The 22288-nt window shown below is 44.8% G+C and overlaps 2 protein-coding genes across 2 annotated transcripts in view; one reads left to right on the forward strand and one right to left on the reverse strand.

Annotated features, from left to right (window-relative positions):
- LOC143352921 (uncharacterized) overlaps positions 1–14155 on the forward strand; it is a 44415-nt gene extending 30260 nt beyond the window's left edge. Inside the window, exons 4-7 of the mRNA XM_076785956.1 lie at positions 6977–7213; positions 7381–8300; positions 11571–11853; positions 12489–14155. Coding sequence (XP_076642071.1) covers positions 6977–7213; positions 7381–8300; positions 11571–11853; positions 12489–12679 — 1631 coding nt within the window. The 3' untranslated portion in view covers positions 12680–14155. The remainder of the gene's footprint in view (positions 1–6976; positions 7214–7380; positions 8301–11570; positions 11854–12488) is intronic.
- Positions 14156–16004: 1849 nt separating this feature from the next.
- LOC143352288 (uncharacterized) lies at positions 16005–21126 on the reverse strand. The gene is made up of 4 exons (XM_076784615.1): positions 20947–21126; positions 20143–20370; positions 18242–18446; positions 16005–16808 (listed from the first exon to the last, which is right to left on the reverse strand). The coding sequence occupies exons 1-4, from the start codon at positions 21017–21019 to the stop codon at positions 16310–16312; spliced, it is 1005 nt and encodes a 334-aa protein (XP_076640730.1). The 5' UTR covers positions 21020–21126; the 3' UTR covers positions 16005–16309.
- Between the last annotated feature and the right edge of the window lie 1162 nt (positions 21127–22288).

Here is a 22288-nt window from a genome sequence, read left to right on the forward strand (position 1 = left end):
TAAAATGAGCCCAAACACGATACAATTCGGATCGTGTTTACTTGCTTAATTAGCGATTCTGTAGAACCTCGATTATCCGAACTGATGACGTATAAACAGTTCGATCTAAAGCGTTCCACTGACTAGTACGGATAATCGAGGTTTTATCGTGCCGAGAATTAATTGTTGTCATTTCGATCAGAAAAATGTCACTGCTGGCGAAACTTTCGCAAACAACTAATTGGAAACAAAACTCTGTTGTCGACGATCACGTCAATGGCAAGAGGTCAAGGAGCAGCATCTCTGCACGATACAAGTGACATTTCAGTCCCGAAATTTTCACATGCATCGAGACACTATTGTACGTCGTTTAATAATTATTTCTCGACGGAGGAGGAAACGGAAGTCACAGTCGGTATTGTTCATTATGAGAAACATGTTTAATACCTTCACTCTTAATTGTTAGTTATGCACGGAAAGCACCACGATTCTTGAAGGTATCATTTACGAATTTCTCCCGGGTCTCGGGTTACTTCGAACAATAGTTTAGAGTACTCTGACAGGTCTAACTAGACTGTCCCTAATACTTGACGTGTTAAAAGGTGTACAATTGCCGTGTCACGCGTCCTTGTTCCCTCGCTGCTCAGCCCGATCTGCTCCGTTTTTCATTTTGCAAACAATCGCGCCGCTCGCGCACATTCGCACGCACGAGAAGGTCTCATTAATTCCACGCTTCGAAATTTCTTATTAGAAGCTGAATTACCGGGGGGGGGGGGGGGAGATGTATTCCACAACTCGTTTACGTCATTGCGCATTATACTTTTCACTGACTCTAATGGATCTGTCACAGAACGTTATATGTAAAAATCCACTGACAAAATTTAAATTAAATAATACAATTTCTGGCCGGAAATTATCAGAATCTAGCAGATGAATTTTCTTAGACGTAACTTCGGCCTCCGTGTTTTTCTCGGCGAAACGATTGTAAAATGTCAACGTGGGAAGTAAATTATATCGAGCTGCACGTTGTTATAAAAAAACACGGTTCTTATCTTAATTAATTACTTTGTTGGTAGCGCGCAACGAACACACAAGAAAATGTCAATGGTATTCAAGTTCGAAGGTAACCGTGCGAAAATCGATGTAAGCGCACAGGATGAGCTAACGCGGTGCCAGCTGCCGATCATTCTTTTCCCCTCGCGGAAAGAATATCAAAACCGTCTACACTTATTATGTAAACCGTCTTGTTTATCGCGTACACGCCGCGCCTCGCTGATTCTGCATGCCAGACTGCGTTGCCGCCTATGCGTCATTTTGATCGCGGGCACAGATCGTCGATAACACTGTCGAACAATTTGTTACTTTTTTTACGTTTCGTAACCCAGCGCGCTAGTACTGTACACATACTTTTTTCCACCACCTTCCATTTCTAAAAACATTTAATTTTCTAGAAAGAAAATTGGAATTTTTAGGGGCCAAGAGTAGTCACGTGACTTTTGCAGAGTCGGTAACTGCTGTATAATTTCACATTTGAATGTACAGTGATTTCTCTATATATGTCGCCAAGACCTGGATGATAAATGTCGCGGAACTATGGTCACGAAGCTCGAGAGGTCTCGGACGCCGAGGAATGTAAACATAACACGGCTCGGGTATGTCCCCTGGACGATATATGACGCTGGCAAGACCCGTGTTGTTGACATATATCGAGAATTCACTGTGTACTGAGGAAAGAAAAACGTATCTTCAGATTCTCGCTTGCTAAATCGTGAACAAGAATCTTAGAATAAAATGATCGATGTGTTATGAAACTAGCTTTAAACTTCTCGCTTTAAAATGAGTCCTATAATTTTTAAAACGCTTATATTACCAAATATCCGCATAATCTCGTCAGCTGATGACCAGCGCCCGCTAGATCGAACCTTCCTCTTTCGAACGAGCCCTTTCCCGGCGAAAAATATTTTCATATAAGGACGAAAAGTTGGGGCACGTGAAACCCCATTTTTCGCCTATTTTTGTCGGTAACGTGGTCACTCTACCTTATCGCGAATCTACGGAGTCTTGGATTTTTCCCGCATTAGCCGCAGAAACTGCACGAATGTTTCTCGTACGAAGCAACTATACTTAGAAACTCTTCCAATTACAACGGTACCCAATGTTTGAGCTGTGAGCAGCGTGGAAAGAATACCTGTTACGTGGTATACATTTCTCCGCAGACGTTTATTTTTGAAAATAAATTGGAGACTATCCCAGGGAATTGGTGTAATGAGTGTTATATAAAATGTTTAAATATTTATAATGCTGGACGAAAATATACTTGCGTTTTTGGGGAAAGTCTGTAGAATCGTATTGCGTAAGAAATGTTTGCTTTGCTTTTACAGTTACCGCACAAGAAATTCGTGAAATTGAACTTTTTCGAAATTAAAAAACGGTTTTCGAATTCGCGCTCAGCGTACCGAAACCTATCGGAATAAATATTTGATCGTCGGAGCGCAAAGAAAAGGTAAACATTTGTTGAACAGATGATTTTTTGGCGTCTGGCGCCGAATTTGGAAATATCCTGCTTCGATATTGTGTCCAGCGCACGCGTTATGTAGGTCGAAAGGTCTTAATGGGATATAGGTCGAGCAACAATGACGGATGGAATCCATCGACGTTCCATGCCAGTGTAAACTCTCGAATAACCGAAACCTTGAAAAATCTACGTTCACTAGTCGCCACTGTTGCATTTTTGCTGCCTGAGAAAATCGCTTTAAAAGGTAGCGCTCGCGTGCCACGCGAAAGAGGATCATGGTCCTCTTTGCGATGACGAAACGGAACGATGTAATCGATAATTGTGGTTTCATTAGATACGGTATCGATTTTCCAGCAAGAAATTAATAAGAAAATTTCATTACCCTTGCTAATCAAAATGTGTAGAAATATCGGGGTGGAACGAACATTCGTGGCGTTTTTAAATCGAAATGCGGATATTTATGCGAAATAAAAATTTCTCGCAGCAATTACAAACTATAGAAACCAAAGAAAAAGTTCTTAAATTTTTTAATTATTGTGTAAGTTAAAAAATATAAAAGTTAAACATTTTTTAATACTGTTTCAAATTGCAGCCTCACATTGTTGTCATAAGTCCACTTGCGAAATAATCGCCTATAGATATTGCGTTTTAACCCTCGACTGACGGGAGTTGGGTCTACTTTGACCCAACTTACAAATATCCCATACAAACTCTGACTCTTTAACAGCCACTTTAAATCGTTATTTATTTACATCAAGTTCGACAAGAGGATCAACATTGATCTCAACAAAACAGCTTCAACACTAGATTTGACCCGTCAAAATGACGGATTCCAATATTTTTAAATTGCGAATATTGTGATTGTAAAAATGCATCCATGAGCAATTATTTAACAAATTGATTTCTTTGGGTACATATTATTAAAAAAATGACTACAAACTTTGATAGATACATTCATGTTATTTTTATAAAGTAATCTAAAATGGTCATTTTTAGTGCTCCGTGAACCTAGCGTTAAAATGTTTAAAAGAAATACGTACACGCAAGAATTCGAGCGGATTTAAGTATGGCCGCCACGGAATCGTGGAAAATATAGACACACGATGCGCTCAGCTGTTTCTACAATTCTATCGATTGTCGCGCAATTTGCATTTGAAAAAACATTCGACGGTTTCGATTGTTTCGCGGCCACAATAAAAACGGGACCCACAAAGGAAAACAAACCTACTGGATTCGCTTCCTTTTTGTTCGGAACGGAACAAAAGGGAACGATCGTTTACAGCTGAACGATGGCGGCGGGAGAGGGGTACCATATGCTCCCATGGATCGGAACGATCGGAGGACACGAGTCTTATGGCATAGTGTTCCCAGGATCAATCTCGGCCTCGAATCTGGGTCTGGACTCGTGCGAATTATGGAAAATCGGAGGTACCGTTGCGAAAACAATATGCAAAGGATCGAGTGCCGGCGATTCGCAGATTATTGAACTCTCTGTCATTATTCCCCCCCTTCTCGCAAACGCATTTGGCAGCGTGGCACGAAAATCTTGGGTTCCCGGCCACACGCGTGTCCACCTTCGTGCAGAACCCGCACAAAGAACACTCATTCGCATTATTGCAGAAAATAATGCGTCCCGCCCTGACCATGAGGCGCACGAGTAGAATTGCATGTAGGGTGTGCACGCAGCCGTGATGCACACTAATAGGCGCACACATACGCGCGCGCGCGGGCGCGCTTGTGTCGTTACCTTTGTGTACGCATGTAACTGAAAGAGAGAGAAAGAAAAAGAGAGAGAGAGAGAGAGCGTTCACCAATACACGGCAAAAGGTTCCCACAATCAGTACACAATCGGTCTACGACGACGGTGACATACACGGTGAACCGGGAAGTAAAAAATGATCCCGGTTTGCCTTTAAAGCTCGAGACGGGGTCCGCGGTGGACACGAATCCGATATGCGGGTAAAATGGAGCGGGAGTGCCTCGGGTATGAAATACAGAGAAACGGTTCGAGTGCCGTTCCAGTGGGAGAATTGTTAGTTGAATCCACAGGGAGCAAAATTTTTCAAAATGGTCTTTGCCGGAGCTCCGCAGCTCCCATTGTAACGAGAGTAATTGTATTTTCAACATTCAAGCGCGACGCGTTCGTTACCGTTCGCTTGACCTACTGGCGGGTTACACGCCAGTGTATTATTTACCCTGTGTTTACGCGATACCGGCACGTCGCGTGTAACTGCATAAAATATTTTCTGTGAACTACAGGACACTCTGTTGTAACGAGCTCTGGTCGAGAGCCGTGAAAGTATCGCTAAGGGAAAATGCAGGCAATTAATTTGTCATTGCCGTCGGTAATTGCTCGGAGGCGAAAGCTGCGCGCGGACGGGAGATCCTGCGGCAGGACATGTACAGGATATGTATCCCGGGAGAAGGAATTCCTCGCGTGTCATTCGACAGTTATGCGAGGAATTCGTATCACGAGGGATGGTAACCGTCGGACGGTTTCTCGCGCGTCACCCTGTATGCACAGGTACGGAGCCGTGCACGTGTGTAGCCTCTGTTACGCACACGCACGTAATGCCTTACGCACACGGCCAACCGTAAACCTCCAGTCTTTCAGTTGATGTCGGGACCGCGTAGAGTGTGGACTCCCCTGTTCCCGAAATCGCAGTTCGACCGTCGTGGCCGAGTATCACGAATTCTTCCAACATACTTCCCCCTTCTCTTTCATACATCTTTTCGTTTTTCTTCCTCGTTCGTTGGTCCGGTTCGACCGGAAGAACTCGTCGCCGCCGCATCGACCTCGATAAAATGCTGGCGTACGTCGTCGGATACGTTTACTTTTACGCGGAGATGCTTCGATTCGAGTTGCAAATACGCGTGCACCCGGACGGATACAAGCTCGCGAGGTTCATGCTGTGAGACAGGAACCGGAAGTGCACCCCCGCGGGCAGGACGTTCTTCGAAGGAAAGACGAATCCACGCTGACACGTACAGGATAGATCGAATCATCAGATGATCGCCTGGAATCGTCCTTGACGCGCGGTCGACCTGTTCAAGGTAAAATCCCCGCTTTCCGCGCGAGATCGATACTGATTTACATGAAGCTCGACGATGCTGGCAAATTTTAATTAACGCCACCGCGGAACGGCCACGGGGCGGTTTCCGCCTCGCGAAATATCGGTCTCGCTCTTTGTGCCGGAACAATGAAACCGATAATGAACCGCCCGAGAGAGTCGAGGAGACTGTTCGGCGTTCGCCGCGGGTTTGAATTTGATTAAACGGTCCGGTGTTACGATTCGCGGGACGCGACCGGGGGTGAAAGGTCATACTGCGAGGGACGCGGCGGAGCCTTTGCGTTTGTGTTTGAACGAGCACATTTCCGAAAAGAGCGAGCGTCGTTCTCTCGGTCGATGAGTGGACGATTGCGAGACCGATAATAATAGAGGGAAGAACAGTTTAACGAACGTTCACAATCGGAGGAAAGAGCGTGTAACGTCCGCGCGCAGAGCGGCGCGAAGCGGTGGCCGCAGCGGAACGAAAGAGGCCTCGCGAAGCCGGGCGCATCCGGAGATACGTCGAGAAGTGAAAGTGCATTTTGCAAGATGACTGTAACACTGGATAATGGCGAGTGCAGCCGGCACCGACGCCCCAGTGCGTCCGTAACAATCGGCGAGGGCAACGGCGGCGAGCTGACACCCGGTTTTTCGTCCCCCTCGTCATCGTCATCGTCATCGTCGTCGCCCCTTCCGTGACACGTCTGTCAGCATGCGTCGCCCCGGAACGTTCCTGCTCGCAACGCGGAAGAAGCGACACGCAGTTGCAATCGTAATTCGACGAATTAACGTCAAGTGCAAACTCGGCGACCCGGCGACCCCGTTCGTCATCGGCGTTCATCAATAATTGATGAGTGGCTGGCTTTCCGCCGACAGTCGGGAAACGTCGAATTCGTCGTGCCGGTTATGAGCGTGCTTCCCCGCAAGGTCATCCGGAGCCTGTCTGCGAGAAGGAAGAGGAAGTGGAAGGGCCGCGACCCTTCGAGCCACGTGGACCCCGGCACAACAACAACAACAACATGGAGACTATACTGAATTGTAATGATCCGACAAAACTTTTCTGGAATGTTTTTTCGAAGTTCGACGCGACACGGTATCCGGTTGCCAACGGTTGTCTTCGACGATTTTTCCTGCACGATAGCGTTATCGTTATTAGCACGTCTTCTTCTTCTTCTTCTTCTTCCCACCTTCGTCTCCCTTCGATCGGGGTCCGACTTTATCTTCGGTAAATAACAACACGTCGTTCCACCTCGTTCGACGAGCAGATAACAGTGCGTCCTATCGTTTAAGCCTGACGAGCGAAATAAGGGCCGATTCTTCTTCCCTGCTATTTTTGTCCCCCTTTGAGCACGCCGGAAGAGATAGGATATCCTGCGATCTCTAACTCATCCGGGACTTTTCTTTTTTTTTTGTTTGCCTCTGTACACCGCAGACTTGAATCTATGGAACAAGAGCATCAGCCAGAGATGGAGGAAGCTGAGGAGGAGGTGTTCCGTGCAGGAGACGCCCGAGCCGCAAGAGGCTTTGATACAGGGCGGAACGACCCAGGGAGTGATTCAAGCGGTCAGATCCAGTCCAGCTAGCAGAGAATCCTCGCCAGCCGCGAAGAGCCTTCAAGACGGCAACTCCCCGAAGAAGCTGTTGCAGACCAGCTCGTTAAGACTACCAGGTAAGACTCCTCCAATTATCAACCGCAACGAGAGAGAGAGAGAGAGAGAGAGAGAGAGAGAGAGAGAGAGAGAGAGAGAGAGAGAGAGAGAGAGAGAGAGAGAGAGAGAGAGAGAGACGAGAAACTAAGTTAATCCGTTCGGTCGGTGTTCTTGGTCAATTGTTCAGGCACCACCAAGGGCATAGCGGACATTCAGAACGTCCTCCGGAGCAAGTTCAGCAAGATAAACGCTGGGATCAGGAAGAGGAAGGCACTGAGCGTGACCGAAGTGTTCTCGCAGAAGGACAACGCGTCGAACTTCTACGTGCCGAGCCCGCTGACCTCGTCGTCCAGCCAGGCAGTCCACTTCGACGGCGATGGCTACGACTCCAGCGAGCCGACGTCTTTGCCCCCGTACCCTTACCACGACAACCTGGAGACCTTGGCGGAGACCAGCGTGCCGAACTCCCCGAATTGCAACAGCACGCTGACCAGCAGCAACAAGACGTTCTCGTACTCGCAGAACAGCAGCGCCTACGACTCGCCCGTCCTCAGCCACGATCACAGCAACAAGGACATCTACGAGAACGTGGTGTACGCCGGCAGCTCGTCGCCGGGCTGCTACCCTAGATCCAGGGGCGTGTTGCAGCGCAGCAACTCGGAGAACCGCGACGCTGTCAGACATCATGATCACTCGTACGAGAACGTGCGCTACCAACGGGGTCACAGGTCGGAGGTAGCCTCGGCCGTTACCAGTCCTCAATCGGACAGGCATCTGGCGAGGAGCAACTCCGAGACGAGGGATCATCACTCGTACGAGAATGTACATTTCCAGAAAAACGGCAAAGGACGGAATCATTCCGAGCCCGCGTTCGACGAGATTCATATACCGAGGGTCACGCCCAGGAAGAGGGTGACGGACTTCAAAGTCGGCGGACAGGTGAGCAGCTACACGAACGGGTCCGGATCTGGCTGCGCGAGCAAAGAGGACGGCCCGTCCAGTTTGGGCGCTGAAAAGAGTCCCGGCAAGAAAACGACCAGGAGATTGAATAGCAGAAGCGTCGCCAACATTCCTAGCTCCTCCGGTTCCGGTTTGAAGACTTGGCAAGTAAGTCGGTTTAATGTCTGTGCATTCGGCGCGTTCGCTTTTTCAGAACCGAGACTCCGTAGATTCGCGATAAGGTAGAGTGACCACGTTACCGACAAAAATAGGCGAAAAATGGGGTTTCACGTGCCTCAACTTTTCGTCCTTATATGAGAATATTTTTCGGAGCCAAGACTGTGTAGATTCGCGACAAGGTAGAGTGACCACGTTACCGACAAAAATAGGCGAAAAATGGGGTTTCACGTGCCTCAACTTTTCGTCCTTATATGAGAATATTTTTCGGAGCCAAGACTGTGTAGATTCGCGACAAGGTAGAGTGACCACGTTACCGACAAAAATAGGCGAAAAATGGGGTTTCACGTGCCTCAACTTTTCGTCCTTATATGAGAATATTTTTCGGAGCCAAGACTGTGTAGATTCGCGACAAGGTAGAGTGACCACGTTACCGACAAAAATAGGCGAAAAATGGGGTTTCACGTGCCTCAACTTTTCGTCCTTATATGAGAATATTTTTCGGAGCCAAGACTGTGTAGATTTGCGATAAGGTAGAGTGACCACGTTACCGACAAAAATAGGAGAAAAATGGTTTTACGCGCCCCAACTTTTCGTCCTTGTATGAGAATATTTTTCGCTGGGAAAGGGCTCGTTCGAAAGAGGAGGGTTCAATCTAGCGCGCGCCTGGTCACGAGCTGACGAGATTATGCAGATATTTGGTAATATAAGCGTCAGAAGTAGGCCAAAAATTGACGATGCGCGTGCCGTGGAGTCCAAGCATTTTTATACCATTGGATGAGTTTTCTGGATGAAATCGAGAGTAGCGCGCGATAGAAAATATCTCCAGCTACAAATTGAGCTGTATTTAGTCTTGATTCTCTGCGAAATAAAGCCAAAAACTTGAAGCACGTTTCTGGCGTCAGAATTCATAATATCGATAATACAGAGTAAAAAATGTGACATGTTTAGTCACAGACTTACGACCCGTCGGATCAAGACCAAGACGAATCTTAAGTCAGAGACTTAAGGATTTTTTATTATCATTAGACTGGGGATCTTACACGTTTAATTGATGCAATTCAAAATAATGAACAAATTAAAAGAATTAAAAAATACCAATACATTGTCGAGATCATGAAAGAAAGATAGGAACTTTAATATGGCTACCGTTTCTTGCAATTGAGACAAACAATTTTTATTTTGCATAAAGAATCCGCAGTCTAAGCATTGTCATAGTTAACATATAATAGGAGGTTAACACACTTGTCGTACATATAATGACGAGTCAGACTGGTGATAAGAATTTTAAACAAGATCTATGAAACATAAATATTATTCATTTCCTTTAAATTGAAATGAAATTCTGTTCTTATGTTGTCGTTATTTGAGCATTAAAACAAATGTACCTAGATATACGATGAGTATACATTTTTTGTCACGTCTAGGAAATTGATGAGAAATTACTTTTCTTTCGCAAATGTTATCATAAACGTTAATCCGTATTTATAAAAACTCGTATGTGTGAGCTATAAACTAAATTGGTATAAATGCGAGTTTTAGAATTTTTTATTTTTTTTTATCATATAACAGTGATTATTAGTAACCTGAAAATGTAATGATTAATATAAACTTTTTCCACATTTTGTACAATAACACTGTGTCATATGTAGTGCTACCTTGTATTTTAGCTCTGTACGCGGATGATGATTTAATTAAGTGTGAAAGACCTGTATCTATTATATTATCATTTATAAAACAAATGACAGTTTAATTAAGCGCGAGAGACGTGTATTTATTCGTTTCTTGTTTATCAGATGAAAAAGTTGAATATCACGAAAACTTATCATTATTCAAAATACTTTTTACATCATCAAATTTGTTTGTATTTAATAAATTACTAAACATTTTATACACCACTATCGTATGTATAACGCGAAAACAAAAATATATAGAAGGGAAATATTCTAGGACGGAAGAAATGTTTCGTTTTGGAGTTAACATAGCTTCGACTGCAAACGGTTAAGTATGAAAATCCGCTGCGTACGTATGCTATTATGGTAAAGGTACGGTTCGTCGAGCAATGTATAACGCATATCGTGTTTATAAGCAATGTTTACGCGACATTTCAAAGTTATTGACTCTAAAGAAAATCTTTAATGGCCATACAAATTTATTACATCAATTGTAGAATTGTTGAAACTGATTACCTTGCTGTCGTATGAATTGTTATGCCCGCATCATATTCAGTAACGTCTTTTGATTGTTCAAGCCTTCAAACGCGTAATTAATACTCAATGTTAATTGGTACTGACTTTTTTCATAGTTAAGATATCGAGAAGAAAAAGTCGGGCCAATTAGTATACAGCGTTGATCACGCTTTCGACACTGCAAAACTTATAATGCCGTGTAAACATTGCTTGCAAACACGATACACGTGATACAGGGTGTTCGCGCGGTTACTAGCCAGAGTTTTTCTTGCAAATAATAAATATTAGCAAAAAAGGCAACGTAATGTCATTTGTTTGTGTCTACACTATTCTTTTAGGAATGAAGGTGACCTACAATATTTTAACTGGAATGCTATATACTTTTTATACCAAGACAAATTCAAGGTCAAACAAGAAATAGAAATAGAAATCTTCAACAGAAATAGAAGGAGCATTTTCAATATTTCGTCCTAATGTGATTTCTTTCGTACTGTACAAAAAATATATAGCATTCCGCTTAAAATATTGAAGGTCACCTCTATGCCAAAAAAAAAAAAAGTAAATCGGCTTTTTCTTCTTTCACTATTTTCTCTAATATTTATTATTTACGAGAAAAATGCTAGCTGGTAATAGTTTGAACACCCTGTATATTGCTCGACGAACTGTATCTAAGCCATAACAATATACGTATCCAGCGGATTTTCAAACTTGATTTTTTCGAAAAATATTTTCTCCGTTGTTTTCTTATTTCTCCAGAAGGATTTACCTAATTTTCGCTTAACATGTTATTCGGCCAGATACCGCATAACAGACGGTTTCAAATTTCAGAACTCTAACGCGAACGATTGCCAGTAAACAAATATGGGTCAAATATTTTTCCAAGAACCATTTCTCGCATAAATATTGCACATGTTATTCCACTTCGATATCTCTTTTCTAACTCCTCCGTAATCTCCCACGGAGAAGCTTCCACATATTTTGTGGAAGATGTTCTGTAAACCATTTTTAGAATAGTGAATATAAGATTTGTTTATCGATTGATGACTGACCCCCGCAATACGTGTCTTCGCAGGGTACACAAGACACGGACGAAGGCCTGAACACCGACTCGGAACTCGAAGACATCGACGAAGCTGGCGAGGGTGAAGAGTCGAGGTTCTGCACCCTGCCAAGGCCAGGCAAGGGTGGCGCGTCATTCACAATACTGACTGCCAGATTCTATAAGGGTCCTGGGCACAAGGGACTCGGTTTTAGTATCGTAGGCGGCACGGACAGTCCCCGAGGGACCATGGGGATTTACGTGAAGACTGTCTTCCCTAATGGGCAGGCTGCCGACCTTGGCACTGTTAAAGAAGGTACGATCAATTGTGCCTCCGAAAAATTAATTTCATCAAACATCATTCACTTCATTAACCCTCTAGTGGTCAAAAATATTTTTCGGTGACATCTCTTCTAAAAACTCACAGCTCTTACATAATGCTACTGTTGCTACACTGCATAAAACTATAAAACTAGAATTCTGATAAAACTAGAATTCATTTAAGCATTCCAAGATAATTTATAGAAAATTGAAACGGCACAAATCAATTCATGGATCTCACAGACCCAATACGTACAGTAGAGGGTTGACCCCTGGCCTTAAAATGGCGTCACTACATTATCTTATTTTTCTAAATTGTCAGGAAAGGGGTTAAGTAAAACATATGCTAACCATAAAAGACTGCAGTACACAGTGTTTACTCGATATATGTCCAAACTTCGGGTCTAGCCAGTGACATACATCGGCCAGGAGATACTACTCTTGGAAGTTCTAGAGGTCTCAGTTCATGGCCCCTCAGAGGGGCCTTTTATCACCTAGGTATTTGGGACATATATGGAGTAAACACTGCAATCTCTCTTAACCTAAAAATCAGCATCCATTTTCATGAAAATTTGATCGCATCGACGTTATTACTGAGAAATGAATAACAACGGAGGAATATTGTTTCAGGGGACGAAATTTTATCCATAAATTCGAAACCTCTTCACGGGATGACGCACGCCGAAGCAATCGCCGAGTTCAAATCCGTGAAAGCCGGGGACGTGGTCCTTCACGTTGGCCGGCGTGTGAACAAAAAGAAAAGGGACTCGTTGACCCTACCACCTGTGGCTCCTCCGGCGCCTCGTCAACAAGTCCAGTGAACGATTGATCGTTTACAACCACATTCCGCGCGAAGGCGTGCTACAATTCCGTAGAGAAAGCGTGCGAGCGCCGAACCTTCGGCTTTAACAAGTGCAATGGCATGTGCTTCGCAGATGCTGTGCCCAACCTGCGAGCAATATCGTTTATTATTGCTGGCAATAATAAGAGCGGGAGCGCCGCGACAAGCTCGACTGGCTTCCGCAGGTTGTTTCCGATGACGACGGTGATGTTTCTAGTTCAGGATCGTTTCATTTTCGCATGCGTGTTCGTTCTCGAACGTTCCCGCCGCCGAGAATGTTGTTTTTCTTCCGCGGTGACAGTATGAAAATTCGTTGAGCACCGTCCTTGTTTCGACAGCGACGGGGAATTGCCGATGATGTGCCAACGCGTTTATGTGTGCATGCAGAGTATAATCCGATCAATCGAAATTCAAGAAGTAGAGTATGGTTGCCGAACAAAAGTTTCTCTACCCGTTAGAGATTTCAATGCTCGCCGCTCGGACGGAGGCGAGGAACGAGCGAGTATAAACGAATCAAAATTCGATGTAATCCTATAATCTGGTATGTGTATTTGTAATCGTTGTACCGCCGTATTTATCGATAACTTTTAATCATTCTCTCCAGTAATCTTCGAAGCGACTACGGCAGTGCACGCTTAAGTGTCCGCTTTCGGTCCCGATCGCGGACGCTTTAAGACGGGGTAGATGGCTCCTGCTCTGTAATTTTTTGGAATTGAGGGTAGGGGCCAAGCGGCGGACACTTAAGCGTGCACCACTGTACCGGCGTAAAAACGGATCGTGCGAAAGATCCGGAATTCGTACTCTTTCTCGTATATCGACATTCACGAAACAATGTATTTTTCGAGATAATAATCGGATTTTTAGACTGTTCTCGGGAAAATGATCTATATATTTTAATAGACGAGATCGCGATATCGGATCGAATGAAACGGACGCGGACGGGGGACGGGATCGGTGACCCCCGGCCCGTGGTTTATAGCAACTAAACAGATTTATTTTTGTAAAACAACGATCGAACAGATGGAGAAGGAACCGTGCGAGCGAAATAATCAACCGATCTCTAACCGCGATCGATCGTGCCGGATCGACCGGAGCTCCGTGAATGGCCTGATCGAAACGGGAGGCGCGCAACAGGACCGGCCAAAGTTTTCCAGGTTGCCGCGAGTGAGAATCGAATTATTTTTTTTAACTACCGCATAGAATGTAAACGATGATCGCCCAAAGATGAAACCCAAAAAATATTTTTACTACGAGACGATTGCGACGGGATGAGAGTGACGATGAAACAGTGCATATCTATAGAACTATATATATAACTATCTATAGAACTATATATATATATATATTTTGACGGAACGACGAGCGAGGACGAGTTTAATTTAAGGCGAGAAATGTTATTAGTATCTAGTCCATCTGTAATATTTTCATTTCGAGATAAACTTTTCAATCCACTCGATTCTTTTGTTCATTTCATAGCTATATATTGTCAGAGGAAAGAAAAACGAGAAAAATATATATATATACACGCATACGGTGAGACATATATATATATGTATACAATTATATATTTCTTATATCGACTTTTAAAAGGCGAGAAAAGATGCTAACGTAACAAGCGATTAATCATTAAATTAGATTTAAGGTGTCGCGCTACCTGCGACGATGTCCCTCGTGTTTTTCCGCGGAGGAATTAATTCTAACAACGAGAGACACTTTTTTCCTTTTTGGTTTTCGAGCGGACGAATCACGGCTCGGGACCATTTCTTTTCTCTCCTTTTCTATCCTCCAACAGGAGGAGTCGGCATCGCGGACGAAGAACGCGTTTGCAGCAACTTTCTTTGTCTTCCACGGATCGAAGCGACGTTCCAATTAAGTTAGAATTAATCACTCCAAATTCGCGCGAAGAACGACGCGCGCTCGCGCACGCCCTCCCGACAACTGCGATTCATCGGAAGAGAGGACTGGACGAACGAAGACGGATCGAACTGTGTTGTCTTTTTGGCTTTATTGATTATCATCTTCCATGCTACGACGATGTTACAATGATCGGTGATTACAGAGAATTGGCCTGTGTAAATTTTCCTTGTCAAACACGATTGGTCCACGTTTTGGGTTACGTTCGCCGATTCCATCGGAAGGAACTACTGAATTCGAATTCTGTTTTGCGCTCATTCGACTGGGGGATCCGAGTCGATCGTTCGACCAGCGAGTTGATCGTGCCCGATCGAGCACAGCCCGCGATCTATATCACGATACGATTCTTTCTGTATACGCGCGGCAGACTATAACCTACCCCGACGAACATCGGAGACTCCGTCGACAACGTTCACAGGACGCGTACAGTGATTTCTCTATATATGTCGTCAGGGCCTGGATGATAAACGTCGTGGAATTATCCCCACTACCGCGAGGTATACCGGCCGTGAGGGACCGCGAAGCTCGAGAGGCCTCGGACGCCTCGGTGTATGTTTTATATGTCTCCTGGACGATACAAGACGCTGGCAAGATCCGTGTTGTTGACATACATCGAGAATTCGCTGTATTCGCTGGCGAGCGTGCGTACCGCGACGCAACGTTGTTGTCGCGCACGCATACAAAACGACTTGATAATGTTACTGTATTTTCTATTTGCTATGCGGGCTCGAATGCAAATAAAATAGATCGTATAATGGAGTCCCGTGTTCCCCTCCGCCCCCTCTCCCCCGATCTATAGAACGCATTGCCCACATCCTTCCTTCGATCGGCCGTAGCCTTTTCTCCGCTTGTTCCCTCCGACACAGTCGTTACAGAGACGGGGATCGTTCCTGGCATCGAACAAAAGAAGCTTCGCGTTGACGAAGAGAAAACGGACGATCACAATTGCGAGAGATCATTCTTGTCGGAGCCGATGCGGGCACACTTCACCTAGCCTCCTTGAAATATACGAACGACAATTCTTAAGCTCTCTAACGCACGCAGTGGTCTATGTCGAACAATGTTTCAACCGTTGTTTTGTTCGTTAAGAAATGGACCGTTTACGTTGAAAGTGGTGCAAGTCCATTTTCCGTTGATACAAGGAAAAATACGAATATACAAATTATGTTGGTATCTCATTTTATAAAATATAAAATGGACTTACACCACTTACAAAGTAAACGGTTTAAATACAGTCATTTCTCGATATATGTCGCCAAGGCCTGGATGATAAAAGTCGTAGAATTATCCCGTCCCACAGGGTATACCCCGTGAGTGGCCTCGGACGTGGATGAAAGAATAATAGTATCTCCTGGACGATACATGTCGCTGGCAAGACCCGTGTTGTTGACATATATCGAGAATTCACTGTATTACTCGACAATCTGTTCGCGAGTTGTTCGCGAAAAGGGACAGACCGCTGCGTGTTCAAATAGCTGCACGCCTACGGAGGGTTGCAGCGATTCTCCTGGTTAGTTGAATCGTTGGATAAATAATAGTCAGGAATTAATAGCAGAGAGAAGGATACAAGAAAAATAATAAGATAAACCTTCCTAACGCGTCATGGTAATACAGTCTACGTGCAGTACCCTAAATTCTACGAACATTAGAAATTCCAATCTCGACCGATCGCGTCGAACCGGAGGAACGAGCGTTCTCAGATCTCGTTCACGTGCTGGTGTATGTTGTACGCTCGGCCGCCTCGTCTGGACTCTCTCGGCACCACGGCTAGGTGTTCGGAAACGGTATCCTGAACCCTTCTGTCGCCGGGACTCGTCTCGGCCAGCAGCTCGGACGGCTTCGAGTAAACGAACGTCGTCTCATCACCGATCGATCGGCCGATCGTCGCCGATCCCTTCAGAACGTTGTCCTGCGCGCTGAGCAGCTGTTTGAAGCGCTCGTCGTTCTTCTTCTCCTGGTCCCAGTGTGTGCGAGCGGATCTAGACGTGGTGGGCGCGTCGGCGCGCTGCTGGCTAGCCGCTTGATTGTTGTTCTTGTTGGTCAGGTTCAGCTTCGGGTTCAAGTTCAGACCCAACCATTGCGAGAACAGCGCTATACCTTGCTCGGCGCTGGCGGTCACCGCTGCTATCAGTTCCTCGGTGTTCAAGGAGTCCTCCTCTTCCGTGCTCTCGGTGGTCTCCGTGGTCTCCGTGATGCTGTGAAAGAAATCGTTTCGATGAGAGTTTCAAACAAATTGTAAAATGTCGCAGCGCCGGCTACTTAAATGTCGTCGATAGTCGATAGAAGCTTTTAACACTCGGCTAGATTCCAAATCGGTGATGGACAGTTTGGATGATGTTGGGTGTAATACAAATCCGGGTAATGCGGAAGCCTGCCTAAGTTTATTAACCCTTTGCACTCGGCACTATTTTCAATGTAAAATTGAATTTTTCTTCCGTCTTACAATATTTTCAATTTATTCAAACGAAACTGATCCGATTTCTACATATAGTATTTGTATGTTTAGTAATCTATTAAATACAAATATTGTGATGTAACAAATATTTTGTAATATTTTTTGTAATTTCTTTGAAATAATGCCACAACAATTTCTGGTGGTGCTTCAGAGTCACCATTCGAGTGTTAAGGGTTAAGTCTATATGCAAACTGTGTTATGAGTAGACTGCGGATTTTATGCATTCGACAGCTGCGATTTGGAAGATTAAAAGAATTTAAGAGCCAAGGGCAGTCACGTGACTTTTGCAGAGCCCGCAGGTCGGTCACTGCTGTACAATTTCTATAAGCCTTTCCCCAGCGAAAAGTATTCTCATATGAAGACGAAAAGTTGAGGCATGTGACACCATTTTTCGTCTATTTTTGTCGGTAACGTGGTCACTCTACCTTATCCCGAATCTACGGAGTCTTGGCTCGAGTACCGATATAGTACTTTCATCCATTCTTTAACACTAGGTTTACGGGACCCGTCAAAATAATGGGTTCTAATATCTTTAATCTACGTGGAATTACTCAACAAATTTATTTCTTTAGGTATGTATTATTTAAAAAATGGCTAGAAACTTGAGTAGACACGTTATTCTTATTTGTATAAAGTAATGTAAAGTACTCGCTTTTAGTCCTCCGTAAATCTACTATTAACCTCTTATCATACCCGCTAACTCCCGATTGCTCGGGCCACAATAAACAAGAAGGTCGGTCACGCGTCGAACCATTTACCTGTTTAGTATACTCGCGCTATACGCGGTATGTATAGTATCGCGAGCCACGGCCTGACTCGTGTTGTTTACGTTTGGCCTCGAGCATGACTCGTGTTTACATTTGGTTTTTCATACCAGGAGTCTTACTCGTTGTTGTAGTCTCTTACAACGGACGCAGAAGATCCGCAGTCTAGTTATAAGCATGTCGTGTTACGGGATAGTTGTCTCAATTTTTCCACCGTGTTATAAGAAGCTCAATAGTATAACGTGTGAGCTCTCCATTTCACGCTAAACGGTCGATATCGTTTCTAGCAAATCCCCCCGAGGAGAACGGGGAAACATTCGATCCGTGAAAATGGCGTGAAAGCGAGCCACGAAATCCAATACGGATTATGCGCGGCCTGATCGCATAACGTTTTCGGGATCGTACTCACGCGGAGACTTCGATTTGCCGCACCACTTGATTGAAATTGAAGCATCCCATGTGGTAGGTGGCTTGCGGTGTGCCCAGCAGTGCGGGCTCGATCACCAGACACCCGTCGTAACCAGCGTCGGATTGTTTGATCGAGGTAAATTTCGCGCATATTTGCGCCAGATCTGACAGAAGGTTCATGCACGTCGGCTTGTTGGCCGCGTCGGCTGTGGAGCATCGAAATCGATCACTTTGGCGAGGTTAGCGTTAACGCGAATTTAGCAGCGCGAGGCCGCGTCCAGACAGCAGTTCGCCGAACATGCTCGCCGGCAGTGTGGACAGTTTTGCGAACACATCGGCGAACAGCGACAGGTGTTCGAAAGGCGAACGTCAAAGGCTTTATCAACACTTTATCTACCGGAAGTCTATTCAGGGCCGAAGGCAGTCACGTGACTTTTGCAGAGTCAGCAGGTCGGTGACTGCTGTACAATTTATATAAGCCCTTCCCCGGCGAAAAATATTCTCATATAAAGACGAAAACTTTCCTTCCGTGAAACCATTTTTCGTCTATTTATGTCGGTAACGTGGTCACTCTACCTTATCGCGGATCTACGGAGACTTGGTCCCGTCAGAATGACGGATTCTAATATTTTTAATTTACGAATATTGAGATTCTAAAGATGCATCCATGAAGAATTATTTAACAAATTGATTTCTGCGGGTATATATTATTTAAGAAATGGCTAAAAATGTTGATAGATGCATTCGTGTTATTTTTATAAGGTAATGTAAAATAGTAATTTTTAATCCTTAGCTATAGACTTTCACAAGTGATGGAACAATCGGCGGTAGATAATGTGTTGAAATGCGTTACTCTGCAACCGTTCGCGAACTTCAGTGTGGACGAGGCCTAACGTTGACTCACAGTTTCTGTGTCCAATGAAGCGAGGATCAGACGTCAAAATTTGACATCAGGAAGATTTTCAATAATTACCTATTTTACGTCTAGAAATTGTACTTTTAAGACATAGTTTGGTCCTACTAAACCTCGTGTCAAATCAACTTTGAAAGAACACATTATTTAAACGCTAGAACTTGCCAAACAGTTGAACAAAGAAATTCCTGAGCGAATTTTCTCGTAATATACAGGGTGTATCTAATAAGTGGGCTGAACAATAACTTGGTTGTTATTTAACATAGAACAAAATTATACAGAAAAGTTTTGCATAGTTTTAAACCACGAAGAACTTTCCTCTACAACTTTTCGCTATCTTCGATAACAACCAAATTATAACTTAGCTCAGTTACTAAATACAATACAGTCAAACCTGTTTTTTTGCGGCCCTTTCCATGCGATTTTTTTTGTGCGATTTGTTTTGTGCAATTTTCTCTTATGCAGTATATGAATATAACACCTTTGTAATGTCCTCATCACAAGAACATGCGCGTTTTGGAATACGACGATTAGTATTGAATTGTGCATTTTGAAAATTTCTCCATGTTCAAAATGAGAAATTAAATTTTTTTTTAAATGTTTCCATGTGTAATTTAATTATTTATTTCGTTTGGAAAGCACTTTCTCGCTATTTCGTAAATCTTTGACATATTTTCTGTCAGACTTTTTTTATACGGTCCCTCTCCACCGCATAAAAAAATTCTCTTTAACATGTTGTAAAAAATTATTTGTCATAGCTATTTATGAAGTTTCTGAATATCTTTTTGTGCGGTTTCTTTCATGAAACCCAATCTACCGCACAAAAACAGGCTCGACTGTACTGTATAAACGAAAAATCATACAATAGTTTCCGACAATGTGAAAGCAACATCTGGTGTTCATCTTTCGAACAAATTTGGCAGTTCCGGCGTCAAGCGTATTACCAACGCAACGTGCGTTAGGGTACTGCATCACGGACTATCCCTCACCGATCTTAATAGTTGCATTGTGCACAGGATTGTCGCCGTAGCTCAAGTTCAACGAGACGTTCTGCTCCTTCTGCTTGACATTGATGCAGGCGGGCCCGCCAAGGTCGATGGTCGCCGTCAGGTTCAAGTCGACGCAGCACAGACAATTGGAGATCTGGCAGAGGCATTGTGACTGCGCGGTGGTCGATCTTCCACCGGAAGCGGGCAGTTCCCACGAGAGCAGCGTTTCTGTTTTCAGGGGGGAGAAAAAAAAATAACGTTCGAGAGAAACTCGCGGAGAGAAATTGGAACAAAACGAAAGTCGTCGCGATCGAAAGTCAACGAAGAGAAAAACAGAAAAAAAAAAAATCGTTGTGCTTTCCATCGATAGTCCCGACGTCGTTTCTGAAATGATCTCCCCTCGCGCGGGCTGACACCGTTCTCTGAAATTCGCAACCGTGCCGCGAAGTGTGTCAAGCTCGTCGATCTGCGTCAGGAAGAAGACTTCGGGCCGCGTACTTTCTCGCCATACTGGGACGTAGGCACGATTCGCGTCTCCGAATTCGAGTCGCACGGAAAAACCGAATATTAACGGGCACGAGCCTGTCGAATTGAACGCGGAAAGGGTACCACACGACCGAAAACCAAAACACAACCTCCGCGAAAGGAGACACAGGGTAAACACCAGCGTTTGTTTACTTTGCCGAGGCTCGGCTCTGCCTCGGCTCTATTCGACGTGTTTGCGCGGACAGTTCGCTGTTGGCCTGTCAGAACCGAGGAAAAATCACGAGAAACCATGGGAGCGTAACTGGCGTGTCTGCTCACCGAGAAATCCAGCGGAGGACGCCATGGCGACGACGGTGGTCAGCAACACCAGGATCGTAAGCCTCACAGCCATCGTTTCCTTCTCCTCGTGAGATCGTCTCGGACGTGGTTATTATTCCTCTTTGACGGCGTTCGTTTTCGTGGAGGTGCTCGGCGGCGACCGATTCGACGAAACGCGGGACCGCTGAAGTCACCGCGACAGAACTGTCAAAAGGATACACACGTTCCTGAGGCTGGAGATCCTGCCCAGCAAGGAAGAAGCTTAAATCTGGGCACAAAGCCGGGCGCGGGTCTCGGATCGGCGATCGGTCGGCAGTCGGCACGAAAACTGGCGACAGGATTGGCCACGGCGACGATGAGGTGCCACGCCATTGGCCGAGGTGCGGAGGTAACAACGGGCAAGGAACCTCATCTGGGTGACCGGGTGACCTCCTTCGGCAACCTGGTACCAAGAGAGGACTTACGCCACCGTCCCATCTGTGGTGTCGGGCCTCCGCTGAAAAAATCAGCAGCCTGCGTTCTTCTTTTTCGTAGCGAACGATGGCGGCCGCCCGTTTACAGCTCGACGGGAAAACCATTTTCTTTTCCCTCGATTTCCTCGCGGACAATTTGCAACGAGTCCCTCGCCACAAACGTGCGAGTAAAAGTGAATATTTTTGAATCTTGAATCAACTCGAATTTCAAGTTGATCATTCCGAAAAATCGGGACACACCGGAAATCCACGTTAGACGCATATGTACCGACCAGCTCGAAGCTCTCCTTTTCGAGGCGCGGTATGTCGTGCTTATGGCGCGTAATTACAATAATACGCGCGCCAGAAATCGATGCCCGACGATGATTAGACACCGTCGTAGCGTGAAACCGTTTCCTCGTTTCCACAGTTTCCTGGCCATTATATTTTCACCGCCGTTATCCGGCCGAGCGTGTGCTCGAACAGCTTCGCTTTTTCCAGATCGATCTTGACACTGGCATGAAAACGTCCAACGAAAGGAGAAGGAGTGTATGCTCGGTTGGACGAAGAAAATCGGTTATGGTTACGCTTGGACACTCCGGAGTCCTAATTACTCCGACGCGGTCGGCGTCGTCGTGTTAACCATGATGGACAATGGAATTCCATGGAAAACACAGAATGACGTATGAAACCCCTCGATCGAAAGATTTCGAAATTGATTCACGTCCAAAATAAATTTCTATATGAAACAATGGTTACACGATACAATGAAATTAAACTTTTCCGGTTCAACACCTAGACGAAAGCTGAATTATAAGAATGGGGGGACGTTGTTATATTTAGACCGTGGATGTTTATGCAAAATAAAAATTGTCTGTATTCGTTTCAGG

This window comes from Halictus rubicundus, chromosome 3, assembly GCF_050948215.1.
Source record: "Halictus rubicundus isolate RS-2024b chromosome 3, iyHalRubi1_principal, whole genome shotgun sequence".
NCBI classification, from domain to species: domain Eukaryota; kingdom Metazoa; phylum Arthropoda; class Insecta; order Hymenoptera; family Halictidae; genus Halictus; species Halictus rubicundus.

Coding starts and splice junctions, on each gene's coding strand:
- LOC143352288 (XM_076784615.1), bottom strand. CDS start 21,019: ATGGCTGTGAGGCTTACGATCCTGGTGTTGCTGACCACCGTCGTCGCC. Junction 18,447..20,142: donor CAATGCAACTATTAAGATCG/GTGAGGGATAGT, acceptor GATGCTCCACAG/CCGACGCGGCCAACAAGCCG. Junction 16,809..18,241: donor CGGCAAATCGAAGTCTCCGC/GTGAGTACGATC, acceptor TTTCTTTCACAG/CATCACGGAGACCACGGAGA.